A 22,885-nucleotide genomic window follows, 5' to 3' on the forward strand; every position below is an offset into this window, starting at 1 on the left:
CAACGACATAACTTCCAATGCAAGTGTCTACGATCATGCAATAGTCTAATAACCCAACCAAAGGTTGGGGTCGAGTCCCAAGGGAGTGGTTTTGAGAATTAATAGAAAAATAAAATTAGTTCTAACTAGTCGTAGCTAAAGACATTAACGACTAAAAATATTGTAAATTAAAGGGGGGTGACACAAAAGTGTTACATATCAAATGGGGGTTCTGTCACAAGTGTAGCTAGACAGTAAAAATAATAGAGAAAATCTATGAATGAGAGGGGATTCTTGGGATGTGACCGCAATATATATATTGATTTAAATCGTTGGGTACATGCTTTTGAAAGGAAATTTGCAAGATAATAGTGACTAGGCTAAGCTTTACATGGAAATAAGTTCCCTTTCGGGCAACTTACCCCGTTTCAAATAGGTTCCTCTCGGACACCCATCTACTGCATGAAGGCCAGCCTACGCCTTACATCACTCACTCTCTCGAGCTGAGTATTAGGATATGGGACTAGGGCTCACCCTCTCGGGCTGAACCTCATGTCGACCCACTCCTTAGGCCATCAGTCTAGCGGTCTTGGTTTCACGACCTCTCTCTCGAGCAAGCCGAAAACATATGGGTGGTTTTGTATTTGCAACTACAAACCCATTAAATTAAACCACAACCACTAGGTGAAATCACCATTCAAATACATCTAACCTATCAACAAGCAAAATCTAACAATAATCTCAACACATATTTGCTAAATCACACCCCAAGAATGGGGTTTTTAGCCACATATCAAGAGATATAAATTTATACCTAAATAAGCTTGCATTCAAATGGGTATGAAGAATTAAGTCTTGTTACAGGCCAATAATGAAAAATCCAAGAGACCCAAGTCCAAATCCTTGGAGATGAAATCCTCTTCTTCTTCAAGTTTTCAAAACCCTCTCAAACTAAGAGAAAGTACTAAAATTATATTAATTGTTTCACACTGAAAATGTTATGATACTAAAATTTGATACTAAGTTATAACTCTCAACGAGTATTTATAGTTTTCAAAAATCTGTGCTATGATGGATCATTCAGCGACATTAGTCGGAATCGTCGATCAACCCGGTGATTCGCCCTTTAATGTAGTTCTTCGCCGTCTTGCACCATCATTCGGCATCGTCATGCTCTAGGTCATTGGACGATATAGTACTGCTTCGCGGAACTTCTCAGCGATGCGCCGACATCTCCCTTTTCCGCCGACTTGATCCTTTCCTTCAGGGCTCAGCACATTGGAACAAAAGGTGAAGTGAGACCCTTCGGCGACTCGCCAAGTGGACTCGGCGATCCTCATGCCTTCATTTTCTTCGTTCTTTTCAGCCTTTTTGTTCCTTTTTGCAAAGTAGTGTCCATGATCTCCTTCAATCTTCAAATACTTGAAACTTAAGGGTTTTCATCATATATTGAGATAAAATGAGCATTTGAGGACACAAATTCTATTAAAATATAGCCCTAAATGAGTCCAATTTGTGGACTCATCAGCCATCCTAATCATATTTACCATCTTATGGTCTCATCCTTAGCTTAATTCTCATAACCAAAGGAATCTGTCACCTTTAGTTAATCATAACATAACAAGGAAGGCAACTATAGAATAATCTTATCTAAACATACATCATATAAGAGAACACTTCCTTAGGTAACCTTAAGTTATACTTATGTGATGCATGAATAAGACCCCATAATCCTATACACACTAAGTACCACTTTTAGGTCATCATACTTATATTTCTTGATCGGAGAGTAGTCCCCATTTTTAAGAAATTGGAACCCTAGGAGATACTTCCTTAGGCACATCTTACTCCCTCTTATTTTATTTTGAACACTATGAAATACTTACTCAAGCATGTCTAAGTTCATTATGTTTGAACACTTGAGATACTTTCTCAAGCATGTCTTAGTTCATTAGGTATTTGAACACTTGGAGATACTTTTTCAAGTATATCTTAGTTCATTAATAATATTGTACTAGTTAGGAATATAGCCTTAACCGACATGGGACCACATCAGCTTTCACATGATCCCCTCTGATGTTACCCACACCGATAAGGGTTGGTCTACTTGCCTAGGGTAGAACCGGTTTGTTATCTTAGTTGGACCCACTAGCTAACTTTCCTATGAGGCACTTAGTTATGGGATATGTAGATTCTACTAGGAAAACCGGACTCCACATGTTAGGGGTTCCATCTCATGAGATATACTTTGGGAAACTCAGACTCTACTTGTGAGAGTTCCCATCTTGGAAGCCGGACTTAACTAGGTAAAAGCTTCCATCTTAATTAAATATCCACTCGGTGCTAGGCATAAATCCTACAAGATAGCTTATTAAGTTCTTACTTAATTCATGACTCATGGAGGGATGTCATTGGCAACCAATCCATGTTTCAAGTGTTTTTATGTCTTTAGGCATTTAAACATTCTTAATTCAACATATTAGCTTTACTCTCAAAGCCCAAAAAATCAACACTCATGACTACAAGCCTTACTATCAAAGCTTTACTTTATACCAACATCATTCATACCTAGATTTCAAAGCATTCTAATCAAATTCTTCATTATCAAGTGATTCTAGTCATAAATCATCATAAAGGTTCAACTTCAAGCTTTACTAGTCATGATCTATCATATATACATAATTCTAATTCAATTCATGTCTGCATGATTTTATTCATGAACAATTACTATACAAGTCATCTATTTTAGAAAATCAACTATTACTCCTCAATTTCACCTTTCATGGCATAAAGCCACATAATATCAATTCTATCAATTAGACTAAGGTTAACCATGGAAAACATACAATATCATGATAATATCATGTTTCAATACTAAAACAATAATAAACAAGTACTATCCACTCAATTGGATTCATAGTCAAAACTAGCCACAATATAGGAAGAAACCCTAGCTAGAATTCGGGTTCATCTTCAAAATTGGGGAAATCTAGGGGGCTCCATGAATGGAAGAATGCAAGGATGAATAAGCTATCATAATTTGATTATAAATCCCTCACAATGCTTGCAACAATGGAGGATTTTGGCCTAGATTCTTCCTCTTCCTCTTCCTCTTCCTCTTCCTCTTCCTCTTCCTCTTCCTCTTCCTCTTCTTCTTCTTCTTCTTCTTCTTCTTCTTCTTCTTCTTCTTCTTCTTCTTCCTCTTCTTCTTCTTCCTCTTCCTCTTCCTCTTCCTCCTCCTCTTCCTCCTCTTCCTCTTCCTCTTCCTCCTCCTCCTCCTCTTCCCCCTCCTCCTCTTCCTCTTCTTCCTCCTCCTCCTCCTCCTCCTCCTCTTCCTCCTCCTCTTCCTCCTCATCTTCCTCCTCGTCCTCTTCCTCATCTTCCTCTTCTTCGTCCTCTTCTTCCTCTTTATCCTCTTCCTTCTCTTCCTCTTCCTCTTTTTCCTCCTCTTTCTCTTCCTCCTCTTTCTCTTCCTCTTCCTCATCTTCCTCTTCCTCTTCCTCATCTTCATCTTCCTCCTCTTCCTCTTCTTCCTCTTCCTCTTCCTCTTCCTCTTCCTCCTCTTCCTCTTCCTCTTCCTCTTCTTCATCTTTCTCTTCCTCTTCCTCTTCTTCATCTTCCTCCTCTTCCTCTTCCTCTTCTTCCTCCTCTTCCTCTTCCTTTTCTTCCTCTTCTTCTTCCTCCTCTTCTTCCTCTTCTTCTTCCTCCTCTTCTTCCACCTCTTCTTCCTCTTCCTCTTTCTCTTCCTCTTCTTCTTCCTCTTCTTCCTCCTCCTCTTCTTCTTCTTCTTCCTCCTCCTCCTCCTCTTCCTCCTCCTCCTCCTCATCCTCCTCCTCTTCCTCCTCCTCCTCTTCTTCTTTTTCTCTACTTCCTAGAGCGACAATTTCTTGGAGGGAATTGGGTCTCTTTAGTGAATTGAAATAATTACTAGGATGAATGTTTTTAGGGGTCTATTAGCTTTATTTAGGTGGCCTAATTACTAATAAAATGACTCCACTTAATAAGTAATTAATTCTATAAATGAAGGAAGAAACTTCAAATCCAAGCTAAAGCTCTTGTTCAACCTACTAGTTTCTGGGTGTTACAATATCTCCCAGTTGGGAACATTCGTCCTCGAATTACACTCTAGGCACTTTTTAAGGTCCCAACTCTAGACTAGCAACCCATCATCCATGTACCTCATCTAAATGCACATAAATAAAGGAAGAAACTTCAAATCCAAGCTAATCATACTCAATGCAACACAAGGGAGTATGAACTACATATACCAACCCAAAATGCATGAAATTCTGTATCCATTCATATTCAAGGAGGAACTACCATCTCCTAACTAAAACATGCTCAACAAACACTCATGGAGCCTATATGCGATTTACTCTCAAAAAGCATTTATTCAAGGAGGAATCTTTCAACTCCAAAATAAGGCATGCTTATTAATTCATCTCATGAAATCAAATAGGCAACTCTACTAAATGCACTACAACATGAGGTAAAATAATGCATATTAGTAATTTCTACCAAGACCAAACCTTTTCATGAACATGCATATAAACAAATCATGGCCACACATAAACACCCAATGGCCTTGCTATCTAGGCACACCATCTCTCCCTTGGGAGTAAGCCTATACAAACTCTTCTAAACATCATTCATACTAATGACAACTTCAAAGTCTAATATATCAAGTAACAAAAGACCAAACAATATCGGAATCTAATAAAGCATGAAACACATACCGGTAGTCACATTAGGAGGTCACTCTTGATCATTTTTAGCTTGGAGGGCATAAAACCTATTCTTCTTTTGAGCACTCTAATCCGGACCACTAGTGGCAACTTGCTTATCCTCCCTTCCCCTTAGCCTTGAGCACCAGGCAGTCTTTCATTTTGTGCCCACTCTTTCCACAACCATAACAACCCTTTGTGCCGGCTAGGCACTTACCATGGTGATTTCTCTCACAGTTGGTGGAAGTAGGCTTAGGTAATGGAGAGCCATTACCTTTCTCTTGGTCAAACCTAGGGGTGTTGAGAGAATCATGTCTGGAATACCTTTGTTTAGACTTAGATCTACCTTTCCCATCATACTTAGCATTGGAGAAGTTCCCATCACCGGTCCTATCCTTTTTTGCCTCCCTATTCTTTTTCTTGATTTTCGACTCCTTAATTTGTTGGGCGAAAACCATAAGATGAGAGATAACCATATCACCAACAAGCATTATCGTACGACATTCTTTTTCAACCAAGTCGGACACACCTATTAAAAACCTACTCATCCTATCTCTCGAATCCGCCACCATAGATGGAGCATACTTGGATAGTTGGGTAAATTTCAAGGCATACTCCTTAACAATCATGCTACCTTGCCTAAGGTTAATAAACTATTCCACCTTAGCCTCCCTCATCTCCCGGGGAAAGAACCTATCAAGGAATACTTCTTTAAACCCTTCCCACTCTCTTGGGCCCACTTCTACCAGCCTATTGTCTTTCCATTATTCATACCATATCTGAAAAACCAAAGGGTATGGATTATTAGAAAGACCTAATAGAGCCAAACTCTATAGCACGACTTAGATAATGAAGAAGTGAAGTTTCCTATGCATCCAATAGCCTCTTATTCATAAATGTGGCAAGCTTCACATTTATGAACAAGACTCTACTAGACGTTGTTTGAGACATCATAGAACCATTCTAAACCTTGTGCTCTGATGACCAAGTTTGTCATGACCCAGGGGTACACCCTAGATGTAACATGGAATACTTGACCCCGAAGGGGTCTCATACAACCCTTAGCATATCATAACATAAGATAATAGAAAAATGCATAAATTTTTAAAACATTTTCCATACAATCAATGTCTCTATAAAAGCAAAGCGAAAGTCTTACTACACTTATCTCAAACTATCTAACACAACTTTGAATAACTCTAGGGATACAGCCCATACAACAGTCTCAAAAGATAAAATAAAGACATAAAGGAAATGGTGGCTTTATCCTCGATGCTATGAGGACTCACCAAGTCTTCAACTGCTTGTACTTCTAGAAACCCATCTTCAAGAATCGAACGCAAAATCACCGGACTCTACATTTGATGAGAATGTAGGCAAGAGTATGCATTAGTACAAAAGTACTAAATATGATAGCTAGCATAACGTCATAAGAGCAGAACATAATAAGGGTTAGTCAACATAAGACATAATTCATAAGCATAAGAGATACTTCATGAAACATAAACTATAAGCATAAGAGACAATATCATAATCATAAGCAAAGTCTCCAACATAAGAATCATGTAAGCAGTATTCAACCCTTAGTCCTTCACATCATAAAAGAACGACTTCTCAAGTAACCTCAAAGAATACTTGTGCAATTCATGAATAAGACCCCATAATCCCATTCATGATAAGTACCCCCTTTGGCCATCATAATAATATTTACCATTTTATGGTCTCATCCTTAGCTTAATTCTCATAACTTAGGGAATCTCTCACATTTATTCAGCCATAATATAACAAGGAAGGCAACTATAGCACAATCTTATCTAAACATACATCATATAAGAGAACACTTCCTTTGGTAACCTTAAGTTATACTTGTGTGATGCATGAATAAGTCTTCATAATCTTATCCACACTAAGTACCACTTTTAGGTCATCATACTCATACTTCTTGATTGGAGACTAGTCCCCTTTTTTAAGAAATCGAAACCCTAGGAGATACTTTCTTAAGCGCATGTTAGTTCCTCTTCTTTGCTTTTGAACACTATGAAATACTTACTCAAGCATGTCTAAGTTCATTATGTTTGAACACTTGAGATGCTTTCTCAAGCATGTCTTAGTTCATTAGGTATTTGGAACACTTGGAGAAACTTTTTCAAGTATATCTTAGTTCATTAATAATCTTGTACTAGTTGGGAATATAGCCTTAACCGACATGGGACCACATGAGCTTTCACGTGATCCCCTCCGATGTTACCCACACCGAGAAGGGTTGTTCTACTTGCCTAGGGTAGAACTTGTTTGTTAGCTTAGTTGGACCCACTAGATAACTTTCCTACGAGGCACGTAGTTATGCGATACAGGGGTGGACCCACAGGGCGTGAGTCCCCATCGTGGGTCACTGTTTTAGGCAGTTTCTAGGGGCTGTTTAAGGTCCTCCTCAAGGACCCTTAGTTGGTCCTTGGGAATTCGTACCTTGATGTTTAACCCCTAAACCCTTCACTCTAAATATGGGAGGTCATATTTACAACTTTAACCCTCACGTAAAGCTCTAGTTGAACCTACTAGTTTCCGGCTGTTACATCCATGGAGGAAAAGGGCTCCATGAATGAAAATTATCATACATCAATGCCAAGAGCTTTCCTTCAATGGAGGATTAGGAGACTTGAATTGAAATCCTAGGTTGAACCCTTCTTCAATTTCTAGAGAGATAAATATTTGAGAGGAAGACTTGTTCTTCTTTTAAGAATTTGTAAGAAAGACTTTTTTAATTGGGGAAATTTGGGGGTAGAAACACTTATATAGGTCTTTAGGTGAATAAAAAAATGACATGGTATTGAATTAAAATAATCTGAAAAGACCTAAAAGACCCTAACTTCAAACTGAAAAAAAAAAGGCTGGAGCTCGCCAAAAGCCACTCAGCGATTCGCCGAGTGAGCCTTTAGCACGCCAAAAGTTCCAGTGAGTTGGCTCATGGACTAAGCCAACTCGGTGACTGAAATGTATTTTGGCAACTCACCGAATGGAATGGCAAGCTCGACCCAGCTCGCCTAAAGTTCCAGGACCACTAGATGCAGAAATCAAGCCAAAAAGATGAGAAATGCTACTCGGCGGATCGCCGAGTCATTCGGTGTTTTTTGACTTATTTCGCCGAATCGACTTCGAAATGGATATTTTCCCTTATCTAAATTCGAGGTGTTACAAATTCAGCCAACTATTTGAAGTATCAACTGTCAAGCGAACTAAACTTGGTCATTATCAACCATCTCCTTTCACTTTAAAGGTCTTTCACAAGCAACAATAGGAATCTAAAATAAATTACAATTTGCAACCTCAAATGATAGATGGAAATATAATGAGACAACTGAACTCATATCAATTCAGCATTTAATTATAAGCAAATAAACGACACCCAATTGTAAATTTATTTTCCATATATTGCAGATCCTTAAGAATTATGGAGATTAGTTACTCCTATCAAAAGGTAAACGAAGTATACCAAAAGTGTCATCCATAGTAGGTACTTCAATTGAAATTTAAAGAATTTAATCTTCAAGACCTTCAATCTCAAAAATGTTCTCTCAAATCTTCAAGTACAAGTTTATTTCCCAACAGAAAGGGTTTCCAAGAGTATTAAAAAAATTCAGAAATGTAAATGTGTATTTCTCTCTCTTCAAATAGCTATTTATAAATTTACGAAATCATTCACAAAATTGCCCTTCGAATATACTACACGAGCTTAGGTGGGATCGCTGAACAGGTAGGCAATGCATGGATCAGTTGAGTTCGTTGCCAATTGAGCTTCTCAAATTTTACTTCTCATTCAGTTGCCTGTACTTTTCGGCGATATTAGTGTCCTTCGCCGAGTCACTTCAGTGATGCACTGATTTTTCATTTCCATTGCCAAACTGATATGAACTTGGAAAGTTGGAAACTGTAACCTTTGAGAATGATTGTTCCACTCGGCAATGCGTCGAGTTGACTTGGGCAATTCTCAGCTTTACCCGTTTGTCTATTTTTCCAAGTCTTTGACTTCTTTTGTCTCTTTTATCCCCATGTCACACTTATACCCTCATAGTTGAAACACAAACATATTTTGATTAGAAAATAATATATATGGGAATTGGGGACACTACTTTAGTGAACTTTATTTTTTTGCGAATTCGTACTTTGTTTATTCCATATCTTCAACAAAGTACGAAGGAGCGGGATAAAGACCTTAACTCTTAGAGAACACTAAAAATACATACACTTCTTAAGTAATATCCTAGGAAATACACATCTAATTTATCACTTCTTAAAAAAGATATGACTTAAAAGCCTAGAAAACTTCTTATGATAAAAATAACATTTATCTTCTTGATCCTACCTATGCAACTAAGCATAACCTTCACCTAATAAGGTACCCTTCAGTCTAGGGTGGATCAAATATCCAAGAGGATTGTTTGACCGCTCTAGTTCTGGAGGGGAGATTCAACTTGTCCATTTCCGGAGCTCCCCTAGCACTTTTAAGGAGACAATTTTCTTGAAAGTACATTGTATTTTGGTAAAGAGTAGTCTCATACTTTGCAAGCTTATCTGCAATGATATTGCCTTCTCTATAGTAGTGAGCTATTTCAATTTGCCTTTCTGTAACTCTTGTCTCTTATTTCTTCAATAATGCAAGTTAGCTTCCAGTGAGTACTACAAGTACCTTGGATCATATGAACAATTATCATGGAGTTCAATTCTACTTTGAAGTTGTACATCCCTTTCTCACAGCACCATTGAATCCCATTAAGCGCATCTTTGACTTTACTGAAGTTGTTAGTTGAGAATTGGAGGAGGTTGACAAAGGACATAATCATATCTCTATTTCTTTATTCTAACAATTCCTCCTGCCCCATCCTTTCATATACTTTTCTTATAGCTTGCATCTGTGTTGAGAATGATATGGTTATCACATCTATTCCATTTCACCGCCCGACTAATAATTCTAAGTCTATAAGACATAGCAGAATACTGCAGACCGTAAATCAGTTTCAGTAATTTTCTATTCAACTGAACTTCTTGGTTATAACAATCTTGGTCTAAACCAAAATAAGATGAATAATTCTAGCCTTGGAGATTGTTTTATTCCCATACTTTTTTGAACATCTTGTTTTTCACAATGCCCAACACAATACTAGGGGTAATTCTAGTTAGAATTTCATGAACTGCATTGTTGGCTTTGGTGTTCCATCAATTGACGACTATATGAATGATACTATCATTACTAGAATCAATTCCAAGCCGCCTTGAAGTCTAGCTCCATATCCATTTAGCTATCACTCCTACAAAAAATTAAGTGATTACATGTCTTCCTGATGGGTGCCCTGCAACAAATATAATCAACATTAATGTAATTCCCAAAATTTTCCAATTAGTTCCCAAGTGGGAGCTTTCTATTAAAAATTCTCCAAATAAGAAAAGAAAATTTTAAAAGGAACAATTTATTCCAAATAAACTCATAATAATTAAAGATTTCTCCCATTTGTCAGAGCTCCTGAAAAGCCGATGTTAAGGTGAATTTTCCACAATGATGAAGCTTTTATATAGGTTTATCTTGTTAATCTCCAAAATTTGTATGCACAAAACTGGTCTCCTTCTATTAGGTATCTAGTAATTACTTCTTCAACGACTTCAAAATCCCACCAGTTATTTGTAGGAATTATAGAAGGAGAATACATTATTTGGAGAATGCTCAAGTTTTATATAGGCTACTTATGACCACTTGAGATGATTACAATCATCAACTACATCACTATTTATACGACTCAAAATATAAAATCAAAAGTTTTGCACTATTAACTAGATGCATGTATCACAATTTACTAGATACATGTATTACAAATTTCTAAAAGACTTCTTGAAAAACTAAGAGACAATATTGGAAGGCTAAACATCAAGGTGTGAATGCATTAATTACAACACCCCCCCACCCCTAATGCATTTGCTTGAAAACTCCAATGCCTTCTCAAAGATAGCAAAACCTTTCTCTTGGAACTGCTTTGGTGAAAATGTCAGCAAGTTGTTCTCCTGTCTAACAATAATTGCAACTGAATTTCACCTTTCTCTTGTGCTTTTGAATATCTCCTTCTTGATTGAGTTTGGTTTTGTAAATCCATTTTAGACTTACAACTTCTATTTCTTTTAGTATAGTCACACACTCCCAAGTATTATTTTTCTCAATCATCCGAACTTCTCCTGCCATGGCTTTCTTGCAAACATCATGCTTTATTGTCTCCTCATAATTTTCTTGCTTAACACTGGCAACGTTGCATCTTTTATTAATGTCACTCAACATTTTTATTCCTCTTGGAGGTGGTTCTTCATCATCTGAATCTGAGATTTTTCCCCTTGAGGGATATCTTCCTCTACCTCATCGTCTTCTTGATTTAACACATCTAAAGATATGATAGAAATATTCTCTACCTTAATCTCAGTATGTATCTCAGGAAGGCCTTGGACCATGTCTTTTTTCTTGAGAAGCTTCAAACCATGAAAACTCAAGTGACAAAATCTTTTGTGCCAAAGCCATGAATCATCTACAACTTCATTTTTGAATGCATTGCAATGAAATTATAAAGGAAAAAATATTTTTATCATCTCTACTTCAACAATGACTTGATTTGGCTCAATTTTATCATAAATCTTGCACTAATTATATCTAAGCACAAGGTAATAACCATTACCATGAGTTGACCAATACTAAGCAAATGTTTTCCAAGTCAGGAACATAAAGAACATCATGAATTTTCTTATCGCTCCCTTTTATGTTGATTGAAATAGAACATCTACATTTTGCATCAACTAAGGCTCCATTTCCCATTCTCACTTTAGTAGTGATGCTACTATTAATTCAGAGGAAAGCCTCTTCATCTCCAGTCATGTGATTGCTACAATGGCTATCAACATACCATTCATTTCTTTTTGCTGAAGCATCAGATTGAGAAGCAAAGAAAAGGTTTTCTTCCTTTTCTTCCTCCCGTTCTTCACAAAAAATTATTTGCTCTTGTTGCTTGTGCCAGCAATCCTTCTCAATGTAGCCAAATGTTTTACAAAAGTTACATTGGGGCTTGCCTTTGTGCCAATATTTTTCTGCATTGTGATTAGTCTTTTTGCAAATTTTACAAAAAAGACTAGAATTTTTCTCACTTTTTTTTTCAACCTTCTTAGAAGATGATCCATGTAGATCTTTGATAGAAAGCTTAGAAAGATCTTTTGTCTCCTCAGTTATTACAACAATGTACTCATACTTTTCTGTGACACTAATTAGAATCTTTTCCACAACTTGTTGGTCAGAATTGTTTCACCGTGATTTCCCATTTCATTGATAATATTTATGACTCTTGTGCAATATTCATCTATGTTTTCAGATTTTATCATCTTCAAATGTTGAAACTCTCTTCTAAGAGTTTGAAGATTTATAGTGCGTACCTTTTCGTCACCATACACCTCAATTTTTAGAGACTTCCACGCTTGCTTTGCAGTCTCACAAGTAGCAATTTTTGCAAAATATTCTCTTGAGACTCCTTAGATTTTGCTCAAGGCTTTTCATCTTGTACATACTTTGCCTCAAGATTTTTCATCTCTGCTACTATAAGTTCACCATCGTTTTCTGGCTCTTCAAAGACATTCGCAACAATAGTCCACAAACCTTCAGCTTTCAGATGCGTTCTCATTCTTATCTTCCAGCATTCAAAATCAGTTCAATAAAAAATGGAGTAACAACAACTGAAGAATCATCACTTTCATTTATTTTGGACGCCATATTTTTTCTTCACCTAACCCCCGATTAAGAACGAAAACCTGCCTTGATACCAATAGGTAGGAACTATAGAAGGACAATACTTTCTTTAGAGAAAGCTCAAGTTTTATATATGCCACTTGAGATGATTACAATCATAAACTACATCACTATTTATGTAACACCCCGACTTTCCAAAACGTCTAAATTAACTCGTATCTTCGTGGAAAGACAAGGAGGGTGAGTAATAAATTAAAAATGATGTGGTATGTCATATTTTAAGTGTTCAAGGGTTTTATCTCAAGTTTTGAAGTTAAGTAAGTGGCAAAATAAAAGTTGGCGAAAGTTATTGTAAGTTCCTTTTTAAAGATTTGTCTAAAATTTGGGTCAAATGTCTTGGATGTTTTCTCCCAATATATAAAGAGTTAGAAGGCCTATCACCCATTAAATCGAAGGCCTACGAGTCTAGTTTGCAACGCACAAAACCCCGTATCAAACCGACATCAAAGAAAAAAGTTATGAGGGTTTTACTAGGGACTGCCGGGGCAGAATTTGGGTCGGATCCGGGTCAAGTCAAAAATATGGTATGTTTTAAGCCATGAAAAAATTCCATTTCAGTTCCAAACCAGAGAGAGAGCTTAAGAGAGGGTTCCTATGGAGTTCTAGCATGATGAAGGTTAGTTTTTGACGATTTCTTCCATTAAACATTGCCCCCGTGCCTAGAAACGTAATCCCTTCACGTGGCAATCATTTTCCCCTTCTATTAGTTGCGTTTGGAGCTGGTTTTTGAAGATATAAATCTGTAGTTATTGGTGTTTCTTCAAGGTTTACACTTGGTTAACTAAGGTAATCATTTTGGGACCCTTTTATGGTTGTTTTTATGAATTTCTACGGACGTTTCGACAAGTTGGGGCAATATGGCAAATCTACCAATTTAAGATTAATTATGAATTTTTTATAGGTGCGTACCAACTGTGTATATATAGTATTTGTGAAGCTTAGGACATAAGGAACAACTTTTGTGAAGGAACTATGGTTTTTTGAGCGTTTATTGGAAAGGTATGTCAAGGCTACTCCCTACTAACGGCATGTTTCCTTAAAGCTTAGGAGCAATGTAATTGGGTTGTTATCCTTGTTTCACCTGTAGTCATTATTGTTAATTGTTGGCTGCTTGAGTTGATATAATCCTCACTTGTCGGGATTCTTATTTATTTAGTAGCGTCCCTATTTTGGACACGACTTAGAGGCTATTTGTATAGGTTTCTTATAACTAAATGGCTCTCTTTTAACAATTGGATTGTTATTGTTTCCCTTGGGGCAATTGTGGTTAGCTGCAGGAATGTGATTTATGCCTATAAGGGCTATGTTCTGCCTACAGGGCTATATGGATGCCTAAAAGGGCTATGAGTTGCCTACAGGGCTATATTGACGCCTAAGAAGGCTATGTGCTTCCTACAGGGCCATGTTGTTGCCTAAGAGTGCTATGAGTTGTCTATAAGCTATGTTGATGCCTAAAAGAGTTCTGTGCTGCCTACGGGGCTATATTAAAGCATAAGAGGGCTATGTACTGCCTACTGGGCTATATTAATGCCTAAGAGGGCTATGTGACTGCCTACGGAGATAGGGGACTACCGATAGGGGTATATAGGCTGATTGGCACCTTCCGGGCTTATGGGGGCCTGAGTAAGTGGTCTTGTGTGCTGTTTGTACCTGTCGAGCTTATGGAGGCTTGGGTAGGTTGTTGTTTTATTATTTTTGATAAGTTTAGATTTAGGAGCAGGTCAGTACACTTATTTAATCCTTGATTTATTTATCAGATTATTCCAGTATATCAGGATACCTCCTCATAGTCTATTGCCTTTCATACTCTGTACATTATTTTGTATTGACGCCCCATTGCCTTGGGGGCGCTACATTGATGCATGCAGGTCCTGGCAGACGACCGAGTAGACCTCCTCAGCAGCATGATTGACTTTTATCTGGTTGGCTAGCCCCTTTCCTTCGGAGCTGCCAGAGTTGGGAGGTTTGTTACATTTTGTTGTATATATCTTTATGGGTAGGTTGGGGCCCTGTCCCGCTAATCTTTACTACTCTTAGAGGCTTGCAGACTATTGTGTGGGGTGTATAGCTACGTTATAGCCATACTAGCCTATGTTGTTGGTTTGCTGAAGCTTGTGAGCTGTTTGATGTATTGTATTGATATATACCTACTTTTAGTTTTGGTATAGATATCATGGTGGCCTCGACGGCCCAATTAGGACTTATGTGCTAGTTGACTATTTATTTATATGATCTCCTGGGAGTTGTTGTTTCTTTTATAGATCAGTTGACAAGGGACTTGCCGGCCGAGGGCTTAGTTTTAAGCCGAGATATACTTGTTTGTTTTCTTGATTGTGTGTGGCTGTCATGTGCTAGTAGCAAATGGTTCAGCAGGGTCAGTTCGGGCCTAAGTTTTGGCATTAGGAGCCAGTTGCTCCCCTCGAGTTTGGGGCGTGACAATTTATACTACTCAAAATACAAAACAAAAAGTCTTGCACAATTAACTAGATACATGCATCACAATTTACTAGATATATGTATTACAAAATCCTAAAGATTTCTAGAAAAACTAAAAGACAATATTGGAAGACTAAACATCAAGGCGCGAATGCATTAATTCCAACATTATTTTCCCAGAACTATTTCACTTTTGTGTTGTTTTGCTTTGGGGATTGTACAAGTTGTAGGTAAATAGGTCCACTGGGTAACCATTAAAATCCCACCAAAACATTCTATTCCCTTCCCCAATCTTTCAATAGATATGTTGTTCCATACACTTCTAGTATTAAGTAAATTTCTCAAACTAGAAGTCTTTAGGAATCTTGACTTTGGAGATGAGATTGGATCTTGGGCAATACTTTGCATCAAGAAATTTAGATAGTAGAGATTTATTACTTCTGTATCTCCTCTCTTGGCGTCAAAAGCATCACTGATGTCTTGCAATTTCTTAAATACCAAACCTCCTTTCATCAAATGAAAAGACATGCTATCCCATGAGCTCCAATGATATTGTTTTTACCCTCCTTGGTACCCCAAAAGAAATTTGCAAAGTATATTTCCATTTGCTACATGATGGTTTTGGGAGGGAATATGGCAGCCATAATATACAAGATTGTAGAATACGCTTTATAAGTATAGCTCTGCCACCTGCAGATAACATTCTTCAATGCCACTCTCCTATATTTTAAAAAAAATAGTAGTTATTTACTTAAACGTGTACACAAGTATACCTTATGACTTATAGGGGTCCAATTAGGTTATAGTTAGTTACTTGCTTTCATTCCATTCTTACCTAGACTCGTGTGCATTCTTGTTAGATTTCCGTTCAATACACCTCTGTAGTATTAGATTCTTGCTTTTCATATTGTCTTTACTTTTCAAGCTTAGTCTGCCTACGATGTCTACTTAGTATTTATTGTTTTTGTACTCATATTACACTCTACATTTGTTTTCGTGATGTAGGTCTGAGTATCGATCATCGACGCTGATATCGAGCCGGTTGCAGCAGAACTCGAAGACAAGGGTGAGCTTATGACGTTTTGGATTGTACATGTCTTCTTCTGATTAGTTTGACTAGTCTTTTCCATTTTGAGACAAGTATGTATAATTTTTGCTAACTTTTGGGACTTGTACTCTTTTATAGTAGCTCCGTACTCGGATTATATCCTTTATTGTATATATGTTGGATTCTAAGTTATCTCCCACTGTTTCCTTTATATTATAATTATATCTCCTGTTATTTATTATTTCTACCTTGTATGCATATTACTTGTTGTTTCGCGTTACAGATTGACTTATCTACTGGTGAGTTCTAGTAGGTGCCATCATGACTCGAGTTTTTGGGTTGTGACATTCTTCTGGTTCGAGGGGTCGTTTGGTTTGAAGACAAATTATAGCGTGATTAGTTATGATGAGATTATTAGCTATTCTGAAATTAATTGTTTGTATTATTTCTTAGTGAATGTTTGGTTTATTGTATTAAATGTAATATGTGTTGCTTAATTGCTAAGAATACATTGTTTGTTTATAGAAATACTCTTCATAAGTGTAAATGACGTGAAAGGTGAGGTATAAAAAGATTTGAGAGAATACTTTTGTCATTTTCACTATTTTATCCGAAATAAGGTATCCAACTAGAGATAAATATAACTTATTTCAGTACTAACTAGTAATGGTGTGATAAGTTATTTCAAACTTTGTAAATAAACAAATGATTAAGGGATAGTTAAAATTTATTTATCCATCATTATCAACTATTTTTTCTTAGTAGGATTTCTTTTAGTTTTCAAATAAATAAATTAAGATTGGAGTGCATGAGCCATTTTATTGGTAACCTAATTGAAAGTGTTCTGTGAATATGATAAAAAGATTAGAAAGATGACTTCTTCAATCAAAGTAGACGAAGGTGAAAGTTGGTACTTTCCTAAGGGAGAAGCATCCGAGAAATAAAATCAAACAAACTTTTAGAAGACTGACAATTGACAAGAGAAAAGTAAGCCTACTTTAATCTAACAAGCTAATGAACGTATCGTTAGAAATTTTAAACTATTATTTTATCATTATAATTAAGAAGTCAGTCAAACTGGGGTAATCTAATTACCAAACACAAGTTGACCCAAGACTCAATATCCCAAACACGTCATCATTCTAAATCCATATCCCAACACCACACGTGACACGTCAAACTTAGCTTTTTTTTATTAGTTTTTTTGCTGTGTTTTTTTATAAGGAAATAGCTCATCGTTGAACTTTGAAAAAAGACTTATTTATGTTATTTGTTAAAAATTTAGCTTATTTATGTCACTTTTTTTTTTTTAGAAAAGGCTCATTGATGTCATTATTTGTTAACTAAATGATATAAGATGAACCAAATTTTTAATAAATGACATAGATTAACCTTTTTCTCAAAAATGGATGACATATTTGAATCTTTTTCTTTAAAAAATTATTTAATTAATGGCATTGCCGGATCATAATTGACCACGTGTAAAAAATGGTTTTGCAAAATCAGAACTATTTATCAATTAATAAATAATGACATGGATGCACCTTTCTCATATCGAAATGATGTAGATGAAACAAACTTTTAACTGATGACATAAATGAGTCTTTTTTTTCTCAAAGATAGATAACATATTTGAGTTTTTTCATTTTTAATTTTTTTTATATATGTTCAAATCCATATTCTAAAATATTTATAATTGCTTTGAACCGCGTCATATACCTACCAGCTGGCGGCTAAACTGAAAGGACGAATTCAAGAGGAGAAGTTTAATATTTTCCAAAATGGATTAATGCAGAAATTCCAGGAAAAATTCGCATTAGATTTCAGTCCACTTGATTGCCTGTGGGACACAAACGACCAATAGGGGCTGCTTCAACAAAATATTACTAAATATATTTTTTATGATAAGATCAGTAAAAGTTAGCCAAGAATCTTACGTTCAATGTTTAATTTAGTAGTATTCAAGTTTAATTCTTTCATAAATATATATTGGCTTTCTTTTATCTTTTTTCTAATATATTTTCTTTTGTCCACATTTATTTATGCTAAATATTAATTGTAAATTCGAATATGAAAATTTTGTAATAAAATTTACATTTTTGAAAAGTAGTATTAATCATATTAATTATCAACTGAAATATTTCAATAACGAAATTTGGTCAAGAAAAAACAACTCAATTAACTCTTAAAATTTGTCGTGCCACGTAAATTGGAGCGAAATAGACAAAGTAATATATTTTGACAAGCAGATGCTGCCGGCTATAAATACCGACTCGTCCCATTGTAACTTCACATAATAAAACTCATCTTTCTCGATTGTTTATTTATTTATTTGAAAAGCTTAGAGATCGAAAGTGTTATATTATAAGGTATTGTTTTTCACTCTTTCTGTTAAGAAGATAATATATCATCATGTTACTGGAAAAAATAGTGGAAGCTATCTCTGGGAGAAGTGAGGACAATGGAAAAAAGGTGAAAGGAACAATTGTGTTGATGAAGAAGAATGTACTGGACTTTAATGATGTCAATGCCTCTCTTCTTGATGGAGTACTTGAGTTCCTTGGGAAAAGAGTCTCTTTGCAGTTGATCAGCGCTGTTCATGCTGATCCTGGTAATTACTTCTTTAGCTTCCCTTGTTTTAAACTATGTATAGATAGGTCCATCAATATTAATTCCTAAAATGTTGTGAAAGTGGAGTACTAAAATAGAATCATGTCAAACATTTTAAAATATCTCAAAATAAAACGACTATTATGTAAATTGTGAGTCGAATTCGATCTTGTCAGTACGCCACAAAAATGATCTTTGCAATTATTTAATTGCGGTTTTTCTAGAGGCAATTGACATTCTTTGAAAATGTCTCTAAAACTTATGCTAAAAGATAGGGTCGACCACATAACGAAGTCTACGTTCACTTGTACTGACAATTTACTTTCCTTCTTTCTGAAACGATTAAACTGATTGTCAATAGATGTTGAATTTATTTATAGAAGGTTAAAGGTTTGAAGGGTGTTTTATCCTAAATTGATAGTTGAATGAGTTTGCTATCTAGTTGATTAACCTTGTGAGATATTCATATTAATGGAACTAACTATAGATGGTAATTTAATATTTAGTGAATCTGATCGATTTAACAGGAAACAGTTTACAAGGGAAACGTAGCAATCCAGCTTACTTGGAGAAGTGGCTCACTACAGGAACCTCATTAGTAGCAGGTGAATCAGCCTTTGACGTCACGTTTGATTGGGACGAAGATATTGGCGTACCAGGGGCATTTATTATCAATAATTTCCACTTCAATGAGTTTTATCTCAAATCACTCACCCTTGAAGATGTTCCTAATCATGGCAACGTTCATTTTGTCTGCAATTCTTGGGTTTATCCTGCTAAAAAATACAAATCAGAACGCATTTTCTTTGCTAATCAGGTATATATCCGGCATTACATATATGATTTATTTGAGCATATGATTAGTCAAAAGAGAAATTGTTTAGTAAGAAGAATTTTGATTATTCATGCAGGCATATCTTCCCGGTGAAACACCAGAACCATTGCGCAATTACAGAGAAAAAGAATTAGTGAACTTAAGAGGAAATGGAAATGGAAAGCTTGAGGAATGGGACAGAGTTTATGACTACGCGTTATACAATGACTTGGGTGATCCAGAAAAAGGCAAACAGTATGCCAGGACTATCCTCGGAGGATCTGCTGAGTACCCGTACCCTCGGAGAGGAAGAACTGGCAGAAAGCCAACAAAAGCAGGTTATATTATATTTATTATCGTCAGAATCATTTATCATGTTGATTTTGAAGAAAGCAACTTCAGCTGACATATATCGTGTTTTAAATTTTAAACAGATCCTAAAAGTGAAAGTAGGATTCCACTACTTATGAGTTTAGACATCTATGTACCAAGAGACGAGCGTTTTGGACACATTAAGTTGTCGGACTTCCTGACATATGCTTTGAAATCCATTGTTCAGTTCCTTATCCCCGAGTTTCAAGCTCTCTTTGATAGCACACCTGATGAGTTTGACAGCTTTGAGGATGTACTGAAACTTTATGAAGGAGGAATCAAATTGCCCCAAGGCCCTTTTCTTAAAGCCCTCACTGATAGTATTCCTCTAGAGATTCTAAAAGAAATTATCCGAACCGATGGTGAAGGAAAATTCAAATTCCCAACACCTCAAGTTATTCAAGGTATTCATAATTACTTCCTGAGACGTACCTATTACCATTGTTGTATTATCCTAGATGTTTGTTGTTACGTGTGATTTATGGAGTTTTTTTTTCCAGAGGATAAAAGTTCATGGAGGACTGATGAAGAATTTGCAAGAGAAATGCTTGCCGGAGTAAATCCTGTCATAATCAGCAGACTCCAAGTAAGTTGGCTTCATTGCGATCACATATATATCACAGACTGGTGTTTCGGAAAGAGGAGTTGGTAACTTTGTTTCTACTTCACCTTTTCGTTCCGTGCTTATAACATATTGTCTTATGTTTTTTTTTTTTTTTATCTATAGGAATTCCCTCCAAAAAGTCAGTTAGATTCTGAAGTATATGGCAATCAAAACAGTACAATAACCAAAGAGCATATAGAGAATGCACTTGATGGGCTAACGATAGATGATGTAATTCATTTATCTCTGTCTTCAGATTATTTTGCTTAAACACTTTGAGTAGGAGTAGATTTCATTCATAAGCCCTGAGTAATAATTCGATTACCAATGTTATTTACAGGCAATCAAGACTAACAGGCTTTATATACTAAACCACCATGACATCCTTATGCCATATGTGAGGAGAATAAACACGACAAACACAAAACTCTACGCCTCAAGAACTTTGCTATTCTTGCAAGACGATGGAACAATGAAGCCGGTAGCAATTGAACTAAGCTTGCCACATCCAGATGGCGATGAACTTGGTGCTGTTAGCAAAGTCTATACCCCAGCTGATCAAGGTGTTGAAGGTTCAATATGGCAATTGGCTAAAGCTTATGTTGCAGTGAATGACTCGGGTGTCCATCAGCTAATTAGTCACTGGTAAAATTCTATTTTTAGACTTCTCTAAAGGAATTATGTCACAATTACAACTTCAGTACTTTGTCAAATCATATTGAAATAATATGTGTCTCATTTTCTCAGGTTGAATACACACGCAGCCATTGAGCCTTTTGTGATTGCAACAAACAGGCAACTAAGTGTGCTTCACCCAATTCATAAGCTTTTACATCCTCATTTTCGTGACACGATGAACATAAATGCTTTGGCAAGACAGATCTTAATCAATGCTGGTGGAGTTCTTGAGATGACAGTTTTTCCTGCCAAATATGCGATGGAAATGTCAGCTGTAGTTTACAAAAGTTGGGTTTTTCCTGAACAAGCACTTCCAGCTGATCTTATAAAGAGGTATACATTATAAATTTAGAACGAACTTTACTAGAAAAATATGGTTGTTGATGAAGTTTAATTTCCGGGTATTTTGATTTTGCTAATATGAACTATAATATCATTTGAATTTAGGGGAGTGGCCGTAGAGGACTCTAGTTCCCCACATGGTGTTCGCTTGCTAATTCAAGACTATCCATATGCTGTTGATGGCTTAGAAATATGGTCAGCAATCAAAAGTTGGGTAACCGAATATTGCAACTTCTATTATAAATCAGATGAATTAGTTTTGAAAGATAATGAACTCCAAGCGTGGTGGAAGGAACTTCGAGAAGAAGGACATGGTGACAAGAAAGATGAACCTTGGTGGCCTAAAATGCAAACTCGCCAAGAGCTAATAGATTCTTGCACTATTATTATTTGGATAGCATCAGCACTTCATGCAGCAGTCAATTTTGGGCAATACCCTTATGCAGGTTACCTCCCAAATCGCCCAACGTTAAGTCGAAGATTCATGCCTGAGCCAGGAACTCCTGAGTATGAAGAACTCAAGAAAAATCCTGACAAGGCATACTTGAAAACAATCACTCCTCAACTGCAGACTTTACTAGGAATTTCTCTCATAGAGATATTATCAAGGCATGCATCAGATGAGATTTACCTTGGACAACGGGACTCATCCGAATGGACAAAGGATCAAGAACCCATTGCTGCTTTTGAGAGATTTGGGAAGAAGTTAAGTGAGATCGAGGATCAAATTATACAGATGAATGGTGATAAGAAATGGAAAAATAGGTCAGGGCCTGTTAAAGTTCCATATACATTGCTCTTCCCTACAAGTGAACAAGGACTCACAGGCAAAGGAATACCTAATAGTGTGTCAATATAGTACTTTCATTTAAATCTCTACATCGTCAAGTTTCATTTTTTTCTTTTATTCAATTACAACCTCAAGTTTGTGTGATGTAACTTTTTCTTGATATATTTCAATATATATAGATGTATTATATGTAATGGTAGAACATTTGAATAAGACAATAATCATATTCTTCCCTCCATATCTCTCATCTCCATTTTCATTATTCAGGATTGCTCACATTTTAAAATGTAGCATCAATGTAATGTCCTATTTCTTGTGAATTTGTTTTTAATTATGAAATGACCATTTTTCCTTTCCCCTTAGCATTTTCATGCTTATTTTGTGTTCCGTAAATGGTTGGTATGGTCCCCAATGCGATCGGATAAGTTTTTGGTGATTTGACCCCTCTTGAGTTGAGAATTCATGATATGGTTGACTTTGGTCAACATATTGAGTTCCGAGCGTCGGATGGGAATTCCGCCAATTTTATTGCGTCCGCAACGTCGAGTTTGAGCTAGTAAGGTGGTTGTTCATGTTTCCGAGGCCTTAGGTTGAGGTTTGGGCATTTGGGCTAGAAGTTGAGTTTTAAGCTATAAGAGTGGTCTGGGAGGATATTGCCATCATTTGATC

General features: G+C 36.3%; 1 protein-coding gene and 1 long non-coding RNA gene across 2 annotated transcripts in view; one reads left to right on the plus strand and one right to left on the minus strand.

Moving 5' to 3' along the window:
- Positions 1-22,885, minus strand: part of LOC125827299 (uncharacterized) — a 322,911-nt gene that overhangs the window by 187,278 nt on the left and 112,748 nt on the right. The gene's annotated exons all lie outside the window — the stretch shown is intronic.
- On the plus strand, positions 18,314-22,456 carry LOC125827285 (probable linoleate 9S-lipoxygenase 5). Its single transcript, XM_049506602.1, has 9 exons — positions 18,314-18,617; positions 19,144-19,433; positions 19,528-19,768; positions 19,865-20,206; positions 20,303-20,388; positions 20,530-20,637; positions 20,747-21,051; positions 21,154-21,417; positions 21,532-22,456. The coding sequence occupies exons 1-9, from the start codon at positions 18,419-18,421 to the stop codon at positions 22,283-22,285; spliced, it is 2,589 nt and encodes an 862-aa protein (XP_049362559.1). The 5' UTR covers positions 18,314-18,418; the 3' UTR covers positions 22,286-22,456.

This window comes from Solanum verrucosum, unplaced genomic scaffold, assembly GCF_900185275.1.
Source record: "Solanum verrucosum unplaced genomic scaffold, falcon-dt-bn FXZP01000106.1, whole genome shotgun sequence".
Taxonomy (NCBI): Eukaryota; Viridiplantae; Streptophyta; class Magnoliopsida; order Solanales; family Solanaceae; genus Solanum; species Solanum verrucosum.